General features: G+C 48.5%; 7 protein-coding genes across 7 annotated transcripts; 3 read left to right on the forward strand and 4 right to left on the reverse strand.

Moving 5' to 3' along the window:
- Positions 1-963: 963 nt before the first annotated feature.
- Positions 964-3,189, forward strand: FSST1_001923 (citrin domain-containing protein; the record flags this gene model as incomplete). Its single annotated transcript, XM_083227864.1, has 3 exons — positions 964-1,152; positions 1,235-2,410; positions 2,467-3,189. 3 exons carry the CDS (start codon positions 964-966, stop codon positions 3,187-3,189), a joined length of 2,088 nt encoding a protein of 695 aa, XP_083092105.1.
- Positions 3,190-4,203: 1,014 nt separating this feature from the next.
- Positions 4,204-4,839, reverse strand: FSST1_001924 (uncharacterized protein; the record flags this gene model as incomplete). Its single annotated transcript, XM_083227865.1, has 1 exon — positions 4,204-4,839. One exon carries the CDS (start codon positions 4,837-4,839, stop codon positions 4,204-4,206), a length of 636 nt encoding a protein of 211 aa, XP_083092106.1.
- A 2,418-nt stretch (positions 4,840-7,257) lies between these two features.
- On the forward strand, positions 7,258-8,308 carry FSST1_001925 (cystinosin-like protein ERS1; the record flags this gene model as incomplete). Its single annotated transcript, XM_083227866.1, has 2 exons — positions 7,258-7,411; positions 7,617-8,308. 2 exons carry the CDS (start codon positions 7,258-7,260, stop codon positions 8,306-8,308), a joined length of 846 nt encoding a protein of 281 aa, XP_083092107.1.
- A 1,351-nt stretch (positions 8,309-9,659) lies between these two features.
- Positions 9,660-12,574, reverse strand: FSST1_001926 (leucine--tRNA ligase NAM2; the record flags this gene model as incomplete). The annotated part of the gene is made up of 2 exons (XM_083227868.1): positions 9,660-12,023; positions 12,071-12,574. The coding sequence occupies 2 exons, from the start codon at positions 12,572-12,574 to the stop codon at positions 9,660-9,662; spliced, it is 2,868 nt and encodes a 955-aa protein (XP_083092108.1).
- Positions 12,575-13,265: 691 nt separating this feature from the next.
- On the forward strand, positions 13,266-15,284 carry FSST1_001927 (methylenetetrahydrofolate reductase (NAD(P)H) MET12; the record flags this gene model as incomplete). The annotated part of the gene is made up of 1 exon (XM_083227869.1): positions 13,266-15,284. The coding sequence occupies one exon, from the start codon at positions 13,266-13,268 to the stop codon at positions 15,282-15,284; it is 2,019 nt and encodes a 672-aa protein (XP_083092109.1).
- Positions 15,285-16,033: 749 nt separating this feature from the next.
- FSST1_001928 (uncharacterized protein) lies at positions 16,034-17,217 on the reverse strand (the record flags this gene model as incomplete). The annotated part of the gene is made up of 3 exons (XM_083227870.1): positions 16,034-16,776; positions 16,841-17,017; positions 17,109-17,217. 3 exons carry the CDS (start codon positions 17,215-17,217, stop codon positions 16,034-16,036), a joined length of 1,029 nt encoding a protein of 342 aa, XP_083092110.1.
- A 1,825-nt stretch (positions 17,218-19,042) lies between these two features.
- Positions 19,043-20,043, reverse strand: FSST1_001929 (PQ-loop repeat-containing protein; the record flags this gene model as incomplete). The annotated part of the gene is made up of 3 exons (XM_083227871.1): positions 19,043-19,526; positions 19,581-19,799; positions 19,865-20,043. The coding sequence occupies 3 exons, from the start codon at positions 20,041-20,043 to the stop codon at positions 19,043-19,045; spliced, it is 882 nt and encodes a 293-aa protein (XP_083092111.1).
- Between the last annotated feature and the right edge of the window lie 535 nt (positions 20,044-20,578).

The raw sequence follows: 20,578 nt of genomic DNA on the forward strand, positions 1-20,578 counted from the left end.
TGTTTCGTGATAAACCGCCCTCATTGCATCAATTAGACTTTGAGAAGCCTCCTATTAAAATACTTCAGAGTCGGTAGTCCAGGGGCAAGTCTCCTGAGTCTTGTCTAGATTCAATTCTTAGTCAAACAGGCACAAGTAACGAGAGCGCGCTTGAAGCGGTCCAAATAGATTCGTTACCTGCCCGCTGGCCCGGGGTTGGCAGACCGCCAGAGCCCCACGCTGTTTCCTTGACTCCAGAGGTGCGCTTCCAGCAGCTTCAGTACAGGAGCATGCTGTAAGATGCACAGCGTTGGGGCTCCAAGCATGTCGTATTTGGTTCAGTTACTCAGCACGAATGGATGGTTATGCATGTACATGTATCTCGACTCAGGTATGATACCAATGTATACTTACAAGCGTGTACCTCTTTCAATTTTTCGTTCCAAGTCTGCCCTGGAAGGTGAGCTCCCCTCCATGGTACAGAAGGTGTCAGGCGCGCACACCCACTACCGCGCACACCCCCTCCGCCCGGACCAACCACCGACCTGTATGAAGCGGGAGTTAGCAAATTTATCTCATCTTTCGCTCCATCTCGAAATTCCCCAATTAACGCAGTTCGTTCCTCCTCTGCCTCTCTTTCTTTTTCTTTCGCCCCCCTTCAGCTTCGTCGTGTCTTCTCTGAAATTCTTCTCTTGCTTCTGGCTTCGACTGTCAAAGGGGAGAATATCCTTTGTCTCTGTTCCTTCCTCAGGTCGACCTCAGCTGTTGGAACCACTCTAAAGAGTTTCCCCGTACTTCGCCCGTTGTCGGACCACCTCCCTGTGACATTTTTCGACGCCGACTTGTCTCCGGACTCTCCCAAAAGCTTCTGATTTTGACCTGCTGAGCACCGGTCTTGATCTATCGCAACTTCAATTGCTACAAACGCAAATTTCCACTTTTCGAGAGCTTGTTCCTACCCCTCCGGTCGACCCCGATTTTACAATGTCCAAGCTTGCTGTGGCCACCGAGGCCGTCAAGGAGGCTGTCGTTGGGACACACGAGCCAGAGCAGCTTGCTGCCCACACAAAGGCACGATTTACTCAGTATGCTGTCAAAGACTCTGAGACGGGTGAGCTCTATCTCGGACCCGAGGAATTCATCAACGCTGTTGCGCCCACTGGCGAAGATTATGTGAGTCACCTACTGTTCTTCTCAGCCGTATTACCTCTCGGCATGGATATTCACTGGGACCTCGCTAACAATGATCAAACAGCACAAAATCTCACGCGACCAATACTCCATTCTCTTCAGCGTCGCCGACGTCAATGGAAAGGGCAGAGTGAGTCTAGGCGACTGGGGCGTGTTTGAGCACCTTCTCAGCAAGCCCGATGCCGAATATCAGATTGCCTTCCGTCTCTTCGACGTTGAGCGCATCGGAGCTGTCAAATACGACGACTTCCGTACTCTGTATGAGCTCAACAAGGGCCCTAACAACCTAGCATTCGATTGGGAGTCCGACTGGGCCAAGATTTACATTGGCAACAAGAAGCATCGTCACCCTCTCGACTACCCTCAGTTCTGCCAAATGCTGCGAGGTCTTCAAGGTGAGCGCATCCGACAGGCCTTCCACCAGCTTGACAAGGACGGTGATGGCTTTATCAGTGGCGAGGAGTTCGAGCGCATCATTGTCGAGACAGCACGCCACAAGCTGTCTGAGCATATTCTCGACAACCTGCACACTCTGGTCAATCTCTCTATCGGATCCAAGATCTCATACGCCAACGTGCGCGCATTCCAGAACGTCATCGGTGGCATGGATCTCGTTGAGATCATCTTGCGCCGCGCTATCGACCAGAGCAAGGATGGAAAGATCACACGCCCCGAGTTCCTGAATGAGGCTGCCAAACTCACTCGCTTCTCTCTCTTCACTCCCATGGAAACCGACATTCTCTTCCACTTTGCTGGCCTTGACGAGCCCTCTGGCCGCTTGGGACTCTCCGATTTCGCCAAGGTCCTCGACCCTTCATGGCGCAACCCTATTTATGATGCCGTCGAGGCTACCAAAGCCAAGGTTGCGGATGGAGGTATCCTGATGACCGTCTTGACTTCTGGTTACAACTTTGCCCTTGGTAGTGTTGCTGGTGCATTCGGTGCATTCATGGTGTACCCCATTGATTTAGTCAAGACACGGTTGCAAAACCAGCGAGGTGCCCAACCCGGTCAGCGTCTCTACAAGAACTCGATCGATTGCTTCCAGAAGGTCATCCGTAACGAGGGTTTCCGAGGCCTCTACTCGGGTGTGCTACCGCAGTTGGTCGGTGTCGCTCCGGAGAAGGCCATCAAGCTCACCGTCAATGACATCGCCCGAAAAGCGTTCACCGACAAAAACGGAAATATCACACTTTGGTCCGAGATGATCTCTGGTGGCTCTGCTGGTGCCTGCCAAGTTGTAAGTTTTTAATTGACAGAGCCCTGAAAGAAGCGCAACTGACAAACATACCCCAGGTTTTTACCAACCCTCTCGAGATCGTCAAGATTCGCCTCCAAGTCCAGGGCGAGGTCGCCAAGACCGTCGAAGGAACACCGAAGCGATCAGCCATGTGGATTGTGCGCAACTTGGGTCTCGTCGGATTGTACAAGGGCGCTTCGGCGTGTCTGCTCCGCGATGTTCCCTTTTCCGCCATCTACTTCCCCACCTATAGCCATCTCAAGAAGGACTTCTTCGGCGAGTCCCCTACACATAAGCTGGGCGTCCTGCAGCTACTGACTGCCGGTGCTATCGCTGGTATGCCCGCCGCCTACCTGACAACTCCATGCGACGTTATCAAGACCCGACTTCAGGTCGAGGCTCGCAAGGGTGAGGCCACATACAACGGTTTGCGACACGCTGCCAAGACCATCTGGAAGGAGGAGGGCCTCACTGCCTTCTTCAAGGGTGGCCCTGCCCGTATCTTCCGATCATCGCCTCAGTTTGGTTTCACTTTGGCTGCGTACGAGGTTCTCCAAACTGTCCTGCCCATGCCTGGTACCCAGAAGGAGAAGATCCCTACAGGAGTGTCAGATGCTTTGTCAACGGTCAAGGGCAGCTTGGACACCAGCCCTTACGGCCGCAGCCGCAATGCCCTCAAGGTGATCCTTGATCTTGATGAGGACTTTGGCAAGGTCAAGCTTCCCAACGAGAAGGGATGGCGATCGCTACCCAAGATCATGGGCGGTGGTGGCCAGTAAACTGCTGGATTGAAACGAGATGAGATACCAAATGCGAAAGGAAGGAGGAAAAAAGGATAAAGTCTAGATTGATTCGAGGTTGACAAGGAAGCAAGGGTTGACTAAAGCGATCGTCTGGTGACTGCTCGGCTATGGCGCCAACGGCCGGGCTTCAATGTCCGAACCGCCCGTGCACAAGTACCGGACAGAGCCGAGGAGTTGCCATTTCCTTGGACTGATGCTTCGAACCAAAGACATCGGCGGTAGTCTGTCTATTTTGGATTGATCTTTTTCATTTAGAGCGGAAGACCAAGATAAAAAGATAAAGGCACAGGGATACAACTGGAAGACGGAATACAAAAAAGAAGTTTGTTGAGAAGGTAAACCTTATATGCGAGTCCCAGGCTGAGCGGGCGAGGGGGGAGCGTCTGCTTCTTTTGCATCAGACTCGGCGTTCTGGGGCATTTAAAGGGTGTGATGGGAGCTGTTTTACTGTCGTCCTTTTTTTTATTACTTTGTTGGCTGATTATTTTATTTCATTGTTGTTGTTATGTTACTATAGCTTGTGTGAGTTTCATGTAGAAATGACAGCAAAATTATGTTATATATGTATGTGCATATTTAGCAGCATACAGTCTAGTGATATCAGTACAGGATTAAAGGGAGGCGGTGTAAATTTGGTTCATGGATGGCGTGAAGATAGCGCGTATTCATAGTATTTGTTAGACTTCAATAAACGATTCATAACTTTGAATTAGTAATTTATTCCATTAATATATGCCGTTTATACTGCTAATACCAGTATGTCTATCTGATGCGCATGTTCAGTATGCGCTTGTGATATATCTCTTTTACCCCAGCGCCTGCCAGGTAGTCCAAAACTCCAATCTGATAATAAAGACGATCATCACATTCGTTAGTTCTTTCACACACACATCGCTCCAAATACATGAAACCCAAAAACTGAAGCGAACTCTCAACGAATGAAATGAAGATAGACGTGAAAAAGAAAAGGAAAGGAACTCTGAAAGCAGCTTAATAGTGCACAGTGGCTAAGCGTTGAATCCAGCCCGCTTGTTGTTGAGGTACAAACTCGGGGACCTTGGCGTCAGGCTCACTCGTCATGGCTATCTTGAGCCACTCGACGTAATCTTCGAAGCCAGTCGTGCTGCCGGTAACAGTGACCTTCTTGACACCCCTGACGCCCTCAAACATGCGCAGGTTGCGGTATCCCACACCGAGGAACATGGACTGAACGACGTCGATGGTCAGCTCGTCTAGGCCGCTGTAGGCTTTTGTCACGGCTTCTGCATCGTAGGGGAGATCGACGTCGAGGCGGACTTGGGCGTGGAAGCGGCGGATGCTGGGAATAATGGAGGACTCCTTGACGGGGCCGTACCAGTTTCGAAGACGGGGGAAGGATGTGAGAAGTGTTGGGTGGGAGAGAAATGTGTTGCGCCCGTAGAGAAGATCTGTGGCCTCATCGTGGATCTGATGGTTGGTGCGGAGGAGAGAGGCGTGGACTTTTTGTTCGGGACAGGGACGACCGCATCTTGTGTAGGGGGCTGTGATGAGGAGTTGGTCGTAGATTTCTAGGCGGATCTCGACTGGAAGGTCAAGGAAGCCTGTCTGGTGAGGTTGTTGTTGTTGTTGTTGGACTGCAGCAGCCATATTGATTGATTGGTTGATTGATTGTTGGTATCAAAGTAGTAGAAGTGGTTGGTTGGTTGGTGATATAAGTAGATATTGTTTGAGAGTAGGTTAGTAGTTGATGTTGGCGTTGCAGAGATCTTAAATCAAGTTTATGAAGAGCTGCTAGACTGCTGAATGACTAGTAGGTATTGTTGGTTCGAATTGGGTTTATCCAATAAATGTGACAGTGATGATGTTGATCTTGTAGTAGCGTCGATCTTTGAGGCGTTGAGTGGTATGATGACAAGACTGATGCGTGTTTAAAGTTTGGTGTTGGTGGAGAATGAAGATGAAGAAAAAGAAGCCAGAACAAGAGGATGAATAGACTTGATATATATAGATATATTCAAACAATCTGTAGATTACAAGGTGAGTCAAAAGAGATGCCGACCTTGATTTAGATGCGGCCGTGGCCGTAGTTGTCAGTTAACGTTACGAGACACGCCCTCCCCCTGGTAACACGACGGGCCCGGCTGGGGCTTAAACTTACGAGCAATCGACTACTAAAGAAACGAAGGACAGGGATACTCAGAATACATTCCAAACTGCTCATGTTTATGGTACGGGACAAAGTCAATCACATTTCATTTCGGCTGTTGCTTTAGATACACGCCTCATCTAGATAGCTGATGATGTTGACCGAAAGATTGAGCCTTGGCTTTCTATTCGACCTTGCAATTTCTCGTTTTTGTTAAGCTGGTGACACCCATCTCAGCCCAAGTGTTTGTCTGTAAGCTGACTCGCGGAAGTCTTGTCCCTTCTGAGCTGAATTGACGAGATGGGCATTTACAGCCAGCCATGAATTGAGCAATACACCTTCATAATGAATCCCGGATACCAGGAGGCTCTACAGGGGAATAGAACGGGACAGTCAGTATCATTAAGTCAAGTTACAGACTGCCTTTATCAGTGGGCTGAGCATGAGGTGACAAGTACCGTAGCGGTGCCGAGCGATGCCCCGTCGCGGACCAGCCGTTGACTCCACTAATTTGCAAGGTTTAGTATCGGGAGTTTAAGAGGTCCCATTTTTAAACCTCCAGGCCATGAGTCTTGTAAGTGATAATTATTGACAATTGCAAAAATAAATAAGAACTAGAGAACGAATGTGTTATGATGAGTTAAATATAAATCTTTACATAATATTCTAAATGAGTTATAGAAACGAAAGACTGCCACGATATAGACGGAGGTGCAAGACCGTTCATCATCGTCCCAAGTCTGCCCTGCCTCTATTCCCAGTCTCCTTCAACCCCTGCGAGCTCCATTGTTTGATGTTTTCCTCTCAAAACAAGCCGACTTAAAATGGGTTTCCAGACCATTCGTCATGAAAATCAAACGGGCATGGTTCGGAAATAGTACGGCATGCATCTTTGGACAGGAATGCATCACCAAGCTGCAGCCGCATTCGTAGATAATGTAACCAACCAGTGCTACTGTAGATATTCAAGGTTCATCATCTTGCTTCATACAGAGTACATACTTTCACCTTACAGTGTCCACATCGGCTCCGAACCTACCGATCAACTCTGCTAAAAGAAAATAACCCGCGTGAAACTCTGCATCAATTAAACATCATCTTTGTCCGGCCTCTTCCGACCCTGTTCTATTTATCTACATGCTCCACTATTTCGAGCCTCATCCTGGTGCGCTTTTCCCTTTCCCTGGCGTGATCTTTTTTGGGCCTTCTTTTGCGGCTCTGGACCTTTGACTTTTGTATTCATACACCGCTCGCTACCGATACAAGGGTCTGGCTCCAAGCTGAGCTTCTACTAATACTTAGATGTTCTAGAAAATCAAGATCTCTATCCAAAGGGGGAGTATCCACTTGCTTCAATATGTCAGGGCGTCTTCGGTCAATTCCCGTTTATGTATTCTTTAATCACTCTGCAAACCTTCTCTTGTCTAGGATTACATCTGTGCCCCTTGATCATCTTTTTCTCAAGTTCTGTCTCTATCCTTCATATCACATTGATTTTTTGCTAGACACAATGACCTTGTTCGGATGTTCTCCGTAAACTCACCGTAATATTCCGGCTTAAGGAGCATTGAACCGTTACTGAGCCTGCATCTTCTAGACTATTCCTGATCATATATCGTACCGATAAATGAAGAGTTGTGAATGTAAATATATCATGATCATATATAATAGATTGGTGCATCGTCTCCGATTGTGTCATGCAGCCACATCTTGTACCTGTCAGCCACACTTTTCCCTCGCCAAAAGTACGTACCCAAATGGCGTCAGAACGCATGAGACTCACTCACCTTCAATCACACAAGATCAATTTCTCATGAGCAACCAACTCTCGACTCTCCTTTACTTCTGCACATCTCTTATATTCTCCTGCTACTCTCAACCTTGTCACGTAACGGCAAGCTGATTCAAAAGAAGCCAATATGACAGTCTCATTCCTCAACTTCCTCTCAGGCCTCTTTGGTTGGGTTTACTTCTTCGCTTGGAGCGCGTCTTTCTACCCTCAGCCCTTGCTCAACTGGCGTCGCCGCTCCACAACCGGAACCACTGTCGATTTCCCCTTGATCAACGTCCTCGGTGAGTCTCACCCTGATGTACCCAGACCCCCCTATGGCCTAGACCATGCATGATACATGATATAAGTGTCAGCTCAGAACCTACACCCCCAACCAGCCCTGCCCTTATCACCCTGGTGCCCCTGGGCCCGATCACTACCGTCTCTATCAACCCATGTCCTCTGACATTTTTCATCCTTGCTGATCGTGATATTGCTCCCTTCCAGGCTTCGCTGCGTACTTTAGCTCAAATGTAGCTTTCTACTACTCACCAGAGATCCGTGCCCAGTATGCCGCCAGACACAAGGGCCTTGAATCTACTGTACAGTTCAACGACATTACATTTGCCCTCCATGCCCTGTTCCTCTCCATCATCACAACCTCACAGTATCTCTCACCTGCTTTGTGGGGGTTTGCTCCGAATTCTGGCAACCGTCCCAGCCGCTTCATTCTTGGAGTAGCAGCAGGCTGTATCACTGGCGTCTTGTGCACCTGTATCATTGTTTCTGCTTCACCTGGGAACGATGCCGTCTATGACTGGGTCGCACTCGACATCGTCTACGCTGTCGGCTACGTCAAACTTATTGTCACTTTGATCAAGTACACGCCCCAGATCGTCGCAAACTACAGGAACCAGAGTACCGAGGGATGGAGCATCTTTCAGATCTTACTGGATCTCACTGGTGGTGTCCTTAGCGTTAGCCAGCAGGCTATTGACAGCTACCAACAGCGTGACTGGAGCGGCATCACTGGAAACCCCGTCAAGTTTGCGCTTGGCAACATCAGCATGATCTACGACTCTGTTTTCATTGTCCAGCACTACGTTTTGTATCGTGACGCCGAGAGCACGCAATCTGGTGAGCGCGAGAGCGAAAGCTTGCTGCAAGATGAGGAGCGAACCGCCGAGCGAACCGGATAATCTTGCTGTCTTGGGCTGGATATACGCTGAAAACGTCTGCTTATGCGTTACATCGTGCATTTGCTGTGGTATTTTATTGCGATTTGATTCGGAGTTGATTGTTTTCAGCTGTAAAATCTACATTAGGTACATTAGATCACGAGCCACATAGGCAACCCGATGTGAACATTTCTAGCATATAATTGGAAGCGGTAGAATTCTGATTTTTGGATACAAATCCCATACCGTAAGATGCTTCGTCTAAGCTGCTGAGCAGACTCGGTGTGTTGGCATGCGACTTGCAGGCCAATAGCGGTTGCATATCGCCCTATTCACGCTGCTCAATGATTGCCATGAAGATTGTTCCAAGTACTCATTTAGATAGTACCGTTCTTGGCATCCTGTATGCAGGGTACGGCCGAAAGCTAGATATAGATGGTCAGCGGTTGCTGACCTGAGATGGAACTATTTGCTTCTGTTACGTCTCTCTTGCCGAAATTCATTTCTCAACCCAAAATTTCCGTATATATGGCCAAATATGGTCATGAGTCTAGTGTCTTGTAAGCGGAAAGGTCTATTCGTCTACCAATTACATACCATCTCGACGTTGAGTTGGGTTTCGGCTGGTGCAGGAGAATTGTCTTCAACAAAGGGGATGTTGCGGTGTGTCCGATTGGATCATGAAGCAACACGCCAAACCCCGAATTACCAAATATACGATAATGAACAAAGTGTCTTGTTTCAAGAATTTTCCTTGATACAAGCATTTCCAATACGTCGTCGGTTGAGCTTTTGCTTCTGCGGCATCTGCCCCTGAGAGATCCCGCGAAGACCAAGCCTGAAAACCAGCCACCAGTTAGCTGTCCCAGTCGACAAATTATACAGGAAGGAAAAAGGAGAGATAATGATGCTGCAATCCAAAATGCAAAAAGGAGATGTCTTGGTTGATAAATCAGCAAAAACAATAATTCGACAACGGCAGGATTCGAACCTACGCGTGCGAACACAATGCCTATGATAGTTCTTCAGAGAAATAGCAGGGCATCGCCTTAACCACTCGGCCACGTTGTCTTAAGATAGTTATTACTTAATCAAGAAATACTTATATAGCTCGGTTTCAAAAGCTGCATGAAAATCAAAGTATTCGATCTTTAACAATGATGTATCGCCATTGAGTTGTAGCACGGAGTACAAGTGTATTTAATTCATGGTGTAACAGAAGTGTCGAAGTGGTTCGATTAACGCCTTTGACAGTCGCATTATCTTATAACCACCTCTCGCAAAGCATTAAGCAACATATACCGACGTTCTATATCGTTTCTCTATGCCACAAGTACTCGTACATTCTTCTCTTATAACATGTTCGCGCTATCTATTTTAATACAAAGTTGATCGTCTTTCCTCCCCTCACAGGAATAGCCCTCTTGGCTGCACGCAGATTATACTGTCCCCTAGAGAAGCGCGCTGCGCCCTCCTCAGTCTGAAGAATTTCGTTGACCATCCAGTCACGCAGCTCATCGCCCGTTAGCTCAGCGGGAGGGGGCGGGATATTCACGACACCGCGTACTTTGCCGTTGATCTGCACTGCGCAGGGCTGCACTCGCGGTCGGACTAGCTCAGCCAAGGAGGCATCTGCTGTGGGGAAGCTGGTAGACTCGAATATAGAGAGTGAGGAAGGGTGTAGAAGAGCCCAGCATTCCTCTGCAAAGGCGGGAGTGATTGGTGCTATCATGGAAATGAGAGCCTGGGCAGCCTCACGCTTGACAATCGGACTAGCGGTAGTGTTATCGGCGAGGGTATTGGTGAGGATCATGAGGTCTGATACTACTGTGTTGAGGGAGTAAACTTCGTCATAAGATTCTGAAACAGAGGCAATGATACGTTGGACATCACGCCAGATAGCTGCTTCGGCGTCCCACTGCGCAAGTTCCTTTGCAGGTGCTGACCCGAGGCTCTCATGCTTGGCAGCAAGGTAGTCTCTAGCAGACATCTTTTTCTTGCAGGGCTCTGCAGCGATGGCTGTAATTTGATCGTGTAGCCGTTGAAGCCAACGTGTGACACCGGTGATCTTTCCCTCGTCCCAGTTGAGAATGTCGCCAACCGGAGCCTGGAAGAGCATGTGCGCGCGGGTCGCGTCAGCGCCGTACTTGGAGATGAATTCTGACGGATCAACCCCGTTGTACTTAGACTTGGACATCTTCTCGTAGGCGATATTAGCCGACTTTCCAGAAGCCATCACCTTGGGTTTGTTGGGGTCCGTCAGGTCAACCTCGTCGGGCTTAAGAAAGCGGCCGTTGTCAGGGTCGATGTATGTCTTGCCGTGGACCATGCCCTGTGTGATCAGACGCTTAAATGGTTCAGCGGATTTGTAGGTTTCTTCAGTATATTGAGGAAGTAAATTTGTTGAGGCCAAGAACTTGAAGATGAAACGTGCATAGAGCAGATGAAGAATGGCGTGCTCAATACCGCCGATGTAGGTGTCGACGGGAAGAGTCTTGCCAGCTTCAGGGGAGAATGGCTGGTCTTGGTTATGCGGATCAGCAAAGCGAGCATAGTACCAGCTTGAATCGACGAAAGTATCCATGGTATCAGTGTCTCTTCGAGCAGCGCTGTTACACTTGGGACAAGTCGTATTAACAAACTCAGACGAGGACTCCAAGGGACTGCCGCTGCGCGTCTCTGCCCAGTCCACATCGGGAAGTTTTACGGGAAGCTGTTCGTTTGGTACAGGCACCGGACCGCATGTATCACAGTGGATAATGGGGATCGGGGTGCCCCAATATCGTTGCCGGCTGATCAGCCAGTCTCTTAGACGCCACTTCTCAACCGGCTCAGCAAGTTCAGCTTTCTCAAGTAACTTCACAATCTCCTCTCCGGCGGCAGCTGAATGTTTGCCCTTGAAGGAACCACTATGTTCTGTCATGATGCCATGTTCGACAAAAGGCTCGTTTTCCATAGCTGTCGTTGACTCATCCTCAGATGCGGATAGGACTTGTCGGACAGGCGCGTCATAGTGGTGCTCCTTCCAGAATGCATTATCTCTCAAGTCGTGGCCAGGAACACCCATAACAGCGCCTTCGCCATAGTCGCCCAGAACGTACGGCGCAATGTAGACGGGCAGTGAGACTTTGGTGGCATCGGGCGTTTCTTCGTGGTAGGCAAGGGGGTTGATAGCCCGGAGGTGTGGCAGCAAATAACCCACCTTTGAGTCTGCAGGTAGACCAGGGATGGTATCAATGAACGCTTGCAACTCGGGGTCTGAAGCCGCAAGCTTGGCTACAATGGGATGGCTGGCCGCAAGAGCCACATACTGAACGCCGAAGAGGGTGTCAGGTCGAGTAGTGAATACTTCGATCGCAGCCCGAATGTCATGACCCATGGCCAAGACAGGGAATTTAATGGAAGCGCCAGTTGACTTTCCCAGCCAATTCTTTTGCTGCGCCAGAACTCGCTCTGGCCATGCATTTTCTTTTGCAAGCGCCTCGAGCTCCTCAAGGAGGGCTTCGCGGAACTCAGAAATGCGGAAGAACCATTGTTTAAGGTTACGTTTCTCAACCTTGACGCCTGATCTCCAAGAGCAGCCGTTTGAATCGACTTGCTCGTTTGCAAGGACAGTCTTGTCAACCGGATCCCAATTGACCTCGGCCTCGGCCTGATATGCGAGGCCTCGTTCGTGGAGCATGAGGAAGAGCTTCTGAGTGTGTTTGTAGAAACCGGGGTCACAGGTGGATAGCTCCTGAGGTACGTATTAGATTTGAGAGATCATCCCAGGGTTTCACATACACGATTCCAATCCCAACTTCCATTCATAAGCTCAAGCTGCTCCTTCATTTTGGCCATATTACTTGTCGTCCATGTTTCTGGCGCAACGTTTCGTTCGATCGCAGCGTTTTCCGCTGGTAAACCAAATGCATCCCATCCCATGGGTAGCATGACCTTGTCGCCTTTCAATGATCGGTATCGAGCAACCACATCGGCAATAGAGTACACTCGCAGGTGGCCCAGATGTAGAGTCCCTGATGGGTACGGGAACATGGGTAGCACATAGTGGTTGTCTTTGCTATCAGCAAGCTTATCGGGCGCTTTCGCGGCTCCATTGGACTCCTTCCATTTCTTGCGCCATTTTTCGTCGATTGAAGTGAGGTCAATAGCGTAGTGTCGTCGAGAGAGAATCGCCGTTGCTGTGATGGCGATGGTCGGACGTCGAATTGAATTGTGGAGTGATGAATTGGACAAGGCGCGCCGAGCTGCAGCGCAGCCTATGAACCTTGATTGAAGCAATGGCATTGGTATTTGGGCATTATATGATGCACATTCGCATCAATTGGTGTCGGGGCAATTTTGTGCCTAGTGTAACTGTGTACACTGAGGTCCAAAAGTTGTAGATATGTTCTGGCAGGTATGGATGCGATTCGAGATACCTACCCTGTGGTGAAAATTAAAGCTCGGATCACGCAGTCGGTACTTGGTCCACCACAATTCATGATAGCCGACCTCAGGTACCGTCGAATGCGTCATGACTGCTAACATCCACTGAAGTCAATGGCCCAGACCGAGAACGGCTACTGAAGGGCTGTGAACAAATAATATGGAAACCCCGCTATCATGGACGCCCCGCCACAAAACTCGTCTACTCTAGCCCAGTCCAATTGCCCTGCCCTCTCCAAGATCAAAGAAAAAGAGACGCCGACGTCGTCCTCGACTTGACTTGTCTTGTCTTGTCTCACTCCGAGTTATCTCCTTGAGTCGAGATACTTTCCACCCACAGACCGAGCTCGATAGCTCTTAATCGATAAAGACAAAGGACCCGTCCCAGCGGTTTCCGATTTCGCAAGCACAACCTCCCTCTCCAACTCAGTCTGTCAGCGAGTTGGTGATAACTCTACTGTGAATATTCGATCTTGCGCCTTGAATTCAACCCACATACTACGAATAAATACTCTCAACACTGTCGACCAGAACCTTTCCGTCCATCACAATGGACAAGATCACCGATCGCATCGCCGCTCTGCCGGCTGATGGCACCTACTTTTCTCTCGAGTTCTTCCCCCCCAAGACAGCCATGGGATTCTCCAACCTACGAGACCGTCTTCACCGAATGGAAAGAGCACTTCGCCCTCTTTTTGTGAATGTCACCTGGGGAGCCGGTGGCAGCACCTCTCAGAAATCGCTTGAACTGGCTGAGTTGTGCCAGAGAGAAGTCGGACTTACAACTTGTCTGCACTTGACATGCACAAACATGAGCAAGAAATTGATCGACGAGGCCCTCTCCGATGCAAAGGCATTGGGCATCAGAAATATCTTGGCTCTGCGAGGCGACCCTCCAAGAAGAGAAGAGTACCGCGACGCTGAAGATTCAGAGGACGATGGAGGCCAGGACTTCAACTGGGCTGTCGATTTGGTTAGATACATCCGCAAAACTCATGGCGACTATTTCTGTATTGGCGTTGCAGCATACCCCGAGGGTCACGCCGAGGAAAGCCATCCTTTGGGACAGAGTGTGGAGCACGATCTCCCCTATCTTGTCCAGAAAGTCCAAGCCGGTGCCGACTTCATCCAGACCCAACTCTTCTTCGATATTGAAGCATATGAACACTTCGAAACCACTTTAAGGGAGCACCCCAGTGGTGCTTTCAAGGGAATTCCCATCATTCCTGGACTAATGCCGATTCAAAGCTACCAGATGATTAAGCGAACCACCAAGCTGAGCCATGCCAAAATCCCTGACCATCTTCTTGAACGTCTAGATGCTGTCAAGGGTGATGATGAACGGGTAAAGATGGTTGGCGTGGACATTGTCAACGAGTTGATAGACAAGATCAAGGACATCAAGTCAAAGACACCAGGCCCAAAGGGCTTCCACTTTTACACACTCAACTTGGAGAAGGCAGTGTCCTTCATCCTGGAGCGAGCAAACCTCATCCCTGACCCACCTGAGAATGAGGAAGCTGTTGTTGCAGTTGATGAACTCGCCATTCCCGCGCTACAGATCAACGGCAACATGCGCTCAAGCAGCCACTCTCGCTCTCGACAGTCCAGAAGGCACTCTTCTGTTGCCTCAGACCCTCACAATTATGTCATTGTCGGTGATAGGCCAGCAGTATATCCCGAGTGGGAAGCGACAGGCTTAGAGGCCGGCGGGCGTGCCGAGGCCGTCAACACACGCGCCAACACGTTGGCCATATCGGAAGGTGAGGGTGCTTTGGGCCGTGAGGCGACATGGGACGACTTCCCTAACGGTCGTTTCGGTGACGCTCGCTCACCCGCATATGGTGAGATTGACGGATACGGCGTAAGTCTCCACATGTCCGTGACGCAGGCCGTCAAGCTTTGGGATCACCCCAAGACGCGGCAGGACATTAACGACCTGTTTGTCAAGCACATACAAGGAGAGCTCTCTGCTATTCCGTGGAGCGAGGAGGAGCTTAGGGCGGAGAGTTCAACCATTAAACCTCACCTCCTGCAGCTGAATGGTAAAGGCTGGTGGACCGTTGCGTCACAGCCCGCTGTCAACGGCCTGCGCTCCAGTGACGCCACCTTTGGTTGGGGTCCGCCCAACGGCTTCGTCTTCCAGAAGTCGTTTGTCGAATTCTTCATCCCGTCGAATGAGTGGGAAATTCTCAAGGCTAAGCTCGTATCATCAGAGCTGCAAGACTATGTGTGCTTCTACGCCAGCAACGCCCGCGGTGACTACGTCTCGTCGGACATCGGCGGTCACGTGGACGGCTCGACGGAGACCAGCCCGAGTACAAACGCAGTAACATGGGGTGTCTTCCCGGGCAAAGAGATTATCACGCCAACAATTATCGAAGAGGTCAGTTTCCGAGCTTGGTGCGAGGAGGCGTTTGGAATCTGGGGTGAGTGGGCCAAGGTATATGGCCGAGGTTCTGAGAGTGAAAAGCTCCTGAACAGCATCAAGGATGATTACTGGCTTGTTAATCTGATTCACCACGATTATGTGAATAGGGATGCTCTATGGGAAGTTCTATCAAGTTAAGCAAGGTGTTTATAGTGTTTAGTAATACGTAACTATACCAACTAAAATTGAATTTACCCAAGATTTAAAGTACTAAGATTAATTTATTAGAAATAAGATATTTGAAAAACTAGAAAAAGCAATATATATTATAATACTAAATATCAGGGACAATATTAATTACAGGGAGAAATACTAGGTATAGGAATATTATTAAATATAGGAAGGAATATTAGAAAGTAGGAAATACTGGATATATATAAGAACATCAGATACAGGGAAGAATACTAGATATATAATACTCAATAAAACACTGGGCATTAAGAGTTAAGAAAATATTAGCTAAGCTTGGGTTTTACAAGATATAAATATTGGCACCATATTTGTTACGGATTGTGTATATTCACTAGCTAGTTTACATAGAGGTTATGTAGTCCCCTGTTTGCTTTTCGTTCTCCTTTCTTCACTTTCCGTCGGAAGATACTAGATAAAGCCAGAGTTGCCAAATAAAAAGAAACCATACAGCTAACCGGGGCTGAAAAATCAGGTATGTATGCTAGGGGGTAAAGGGGGAATATGAGGCATTAGGTTCGTTAAATGCCGGAAGCTGGTTTAGCTATTATTGCTACCAAAATAAAGTCGTTGCGCATGAAACCTGCTGTATGCGCCGTATCTCTGCAAAGCCTTCTTCAAGGATAATACCGTACTTTATTGGCTTTGCTATAAAATACTAGTAAATGTCCTCTCGAGAAACATTGAGATTTCAGGTCTTAGATCTCTCCATTACCCCAGTCGAAGTAGTGTTCATCGTCAATAGGGGGCGCGAGAACGTCGTCGTCGTTCGTGAAAGCGCCAGAGAACTCCGATCGACCAGACGCCATGATGCCAAGATCGCGAGGAGCAGTCGCGGCAGTTGTAGCCGTCATAGAAAGCTGAGGCTTGCGTTCGACATCGCCAAAGATCGAGGCAGAGGAGACGCTGGTGGAAGGAGGGAATGTCGGGACGCTGGCGACAGGGTAGTTGACGTGACCGGCATAGCCAGTATAAGCAAACTGGCTGACACTGGCAGGTGTAGGAGTGGGCGCGTCTTCATTAGGGGACTCGCTGTCTGGATACTGGGCGGAAGATTCGGCGATAGTAGCAGCGGCTTTCCGGCCAGCTGTGCGAGGAGTGACCCCACGGCCAGTAGTCTTGGTTCTCTTGGACGGAGTGTAGTCAAGCTCGTCAAAGTTCATGTCATCCTCCTCTTCATCATCCGAAGCGGAGCGCTTAATAGGGTGAACTGGAAGTGGACTCTTGCGCTTAGATCCCTTTCCTGAGCGGCCTGCCTGGCCGCGGGCGGGAGTAGGCTTGGAAGGAGTGTTAGGACCGGCGCCAGTACCGAGGTTCAAGCAGCTGGCAACATCACCGCCGTTGTTAGCAGTTTGACGAAGAGCCTCGGCGTCCTTCTTGATAGTGCGGAACTGAAACTGAATTCCGTCGGTAGTGGATTGTCCAAAGTATTTGGCGATGTCTATAAAGTGAGGATGTTAGCAGATGTTGGCGCAAAGAGGGAACGACAAGGTCGGAGAGCCTACTGTTCTTGTCGATGGCTTGCTGGGTAGAAGGGAGCAGATTCTCGTCGGTGGTCAAGTCCTTCATATCGAAGCCCTGGGCACGCGCAATGCTGATAATATTGGTCGAGGCCCGAACCTTTCGGAAACGATGGTTTAGGGCATGATCAGTCATATCAGAGCCATAACAGGCGGCGATTTCTGGGGGCGGAGTGTCAACCCCAGGCACAGTTATAGGCAAAGAAGGATCACGGAGAATAAGATGGATGAATATAGAGAAATATAATCTTACCCTTGTAGTTCCACTTGATTTCAGGGTGCGCAGCCACAATAGCGCGAACCATACGGGCCTGAGCCTCGTAGGTCTTGTAGTTAGCCTTTGCGTTTGATGCTGGGGCCATCTTTGGTGTAGGTTTGGTCTAAGATTTTGTTAGTTAGAATATCGTCGATTTGGCGAAGACCATATGATAATGCATAAGGGTGTAGGAGGGGATTGCAGAGGTAAATAAAGGGTAGGAGTGAGACTGACCTTGGAAAGAATGAAAACGTAGCAGAATGCTTGCTGAATGACTTTGCGTTGGTGTGTGAGCGATGTTACTTCGCGACGATAGAAGCGGAAAGAATGAGTATCTCGATACCGAGATGAAAGCGCAAAGTAGAATCAGGTCTTGACTTGAGGAAAAGATGAGAGAAAAAAAAGTTGAGGAAAGATTAAGTTAAGGAGCACGTGTGTTGTAGTGTAGTAAAGTGAAGTGAAGTGAAGATATTCTACTGCCTAAATAGGGAAAGGCAATGAAAGATGAAGAAGATATGCGCGATGGTTTGCGCGAGGAGTGCTGTGATGTGCGAGATGTGAAGATGAAGAAGACGAAATGAATGTGTGAGAGAGTGGAGGGTGATATATGTAGACGAGTTTGTTAATGATTCACTGACGCGAAGCAGAAAAACTAACGACCCTAAGAAATAAAGAGTTAAAAGACGGATAGAAACTTCAACTATTATCCAAATAAGTTCCTCTACTATAATCGCACAGGAGAAGTAGTAGACATGCTATTTCTGGTGCAATTTGAGGTTTGTTGCTGGGCCGACTGTATGTAAACGCCAAGAAGGACAAGAAGGATAAGAAGGACAAAGACGACTAAATAAAGTCTGGAAAAATATAGCCAGAGGAATAATAAGGCAGAAAAACGAAGAGAATTTACTTAAGCAATTAACAATTAATAAAACCCGAGGGATGATATGCTTCGATAACATCAGTTTCGATATTTATTGACTTGCGAGTTCTGTAGGTACCTAGGTAGGTAGGTAGGTACTGTATATAACCTTGTGGTAGGCCAGTCGAGTTCGTAGTCAGTACGGAGTACAGCAAAAAGTGTTATACGAGACGGACTCGACAAGTTTATAGTAACACAGTTACTTAAAGAAAACAATAACTAGATTTAAAGCTGAAAGAAATATTATATGTTAAAAAAGTAAACATTAATCATCTATCTCCTGAATGGATTGGTGTTGTAGAGTTACAATAAAGACAGGGGGCAGGACTGTCTTGAGGGTGTGGTGAAGCTTAGATAGTGCAAGACTTGATGCTGAGTGACCAATATTTCAATGATTTAACATAATAGGGCAAACTAAAAGACAGCAAAGCGAATAAAGTCAAGTAATGATGTTATGGTGTTATTAGTCTATATTCAATATCATTTCATAGATGGCAATCCTCTAGACGCGCATCTGGTTGCTTAATATACTGTCCAAATATGTGCCCCACTAACAGATCCTAACGACAATAGAATGGTGCTGTAATGTGGCTGATGCTGGTGGTGAGACTTTTTGTGTGCCTGTTTCAGAAACGAGCCAAGGCCAAAGGGGACCAGGATCTGGACCTGAAGCCAAGACCCGGCAATCGTTCAAAGATTGCGTAATTGGTGGGGGACTTTGACTCAAGTGCAGAGACTAAGAAGACATGTAGAAGTCCTGTCGCATCTCGATAAATCTTTGCCTCTGTCATCGCTTGGACTCCAATCCTGGTACACTCAAACCCGTTCTCATATCATCGCCATCTCATCGTTTGTGCCGTTTCTCATTCCATCTCTTCCAAGGATCGCCCCGTTCTTCCTGTTTCCGTACATAATATCCCGGCGATTTGTCACCGCAGCAGCCCGTTATCAAACCGACGCATCAGATTCAACATCGCCTTCATTAGATCGTTAGCATTCAATAGCAGATAGCCTATTTGGCTTCCGCCGCGACAACAAATGGAGCAGGCCGTCGTGTAGGTGTGAGACTTCGGCTGTGGCTTCGTGTCGTTGCCTTGGGTGTCTCCCACTCAACCATGGGGTGCTCCTTGATTTGTGCCTCCTCCGCGGTGTTGGTGTTGTATATCAGGTACTGGAAACCAAGGAAAAAGTCGCATGACGCCTGGAACATACCCGAGATCTTGAAAGACCAGGGGATCTCGGACTTTGATGTGAAGAACCAGAACAGCTTCATGGTGTCACCGCCAATCCAAGCAGCAAGAACTGATAATCGTAGACCCTTGGATGATTTGGTTCGTGCATTGATCAAGATCTGAGGAATAGGTAGTGTAGCCTCCACGCCGAGCCCAATGCATCCAATGGCGTTGGCGTATACAGCATAGAGCCCAGGCATCTGGGAAAGGAGAAGCTCAAGAACAACGAGAGCAGCGGCAAAATACATGATAGCTTGCCAGTACCTGTATTTGATTAGCCCAATGATACTCGTACAATATTTGTGACGCAACACCTACCGCCGGGGAGATCGCCATTGCCAAAAGTTATAGGGGCGCTGGAAGCCCATGAGGCTGTCGTCGGTGCCAGCAAAAGGCAGACCGGCATCACCGCCTTTAGTGGGTGGGGGAGGTCGGAAGTCGAGAGCCACCTTGAGAAGAGCCACTTGCACAACAACCATCAATAGGGACTGAAGGAGCAAGCTCGTATCGTATTGAGCCTGGGGCCAGTAAAATATTCTGCATTCGGGAAACACAGATCAGTCGCAATCCACGCCTATCGCATTGAGCGAGGTAAAACAAACCTAAGGAAAGACGCGACGAGCATAATAAGAGGAATATCGAGAGAAAAGCCTGCGCTGGTCTTGTTTCGGTACATGGAGACAATTTGGTCGGCGTAGGAGAGAATGGGCGACATGACGATAAAGAAGGGGGCCACCCATGCCGTGAGCTCCATGACCCATCCTATGAGACCGTCTGCCATTCTGCCGTTTGTTTATCCAAGTCCACGAGAACGAGTCAGATGCAACAGAGCAACAGTTGTTGAAGGAGATTCGACGCGATGAGGTTCGAGGCGAAGCCGATAAAAAGATTTACGTGGACGATGGTAGGTTCATTCGATAAAATTATATGCAAGTAAAGATTGACACTACAAATGTAGCCAACTGATTGATGTATGTTGTGGTACAATGCAATGCAAATTATGCGAATGTTAAGATTGATTATAGAAGAATAAAAGAGAGGATGGAGGAATGAAAAGTCCCGAGTCAAGTCAAGAGGCGCTGGTTGAGTCGGAGTGGGTGCAGCAAGGGTAAAGGGGAAAGACCCGACAGTCTACTAAGCCGGGCAGTCTCGTAATTTTGATCGTGGTCGTTCTAGAAGGCATGGCTTTTGCTCTCGCCCAATCAGGGTCTAGGCTGTGGTGAGCATCGGTTATCCCCGCTGGAGGTTTAGTGTGCAGAAGCTTAGCTAGAGGCTCTGCCCAACCCTGGCAAGGAGTAAAAGCCCCCAAATTTCGC

The sequence above is a fragment of the Fusarium sambucinum genome, chromosome IV (assembly GCF_050947815.1).
Source record: "Fusarium sambucinum isolate potato_lamoka chromosome IV, whole genome shotgun sequence".
Taxonomy (NCBI): domain Eukaryota; kingdom Fungi; phylum Ascomycota; class Sordariomycetes; order Hypocreales; family Nectriaceae; genus Fusarium; species Fusarium sambucinum.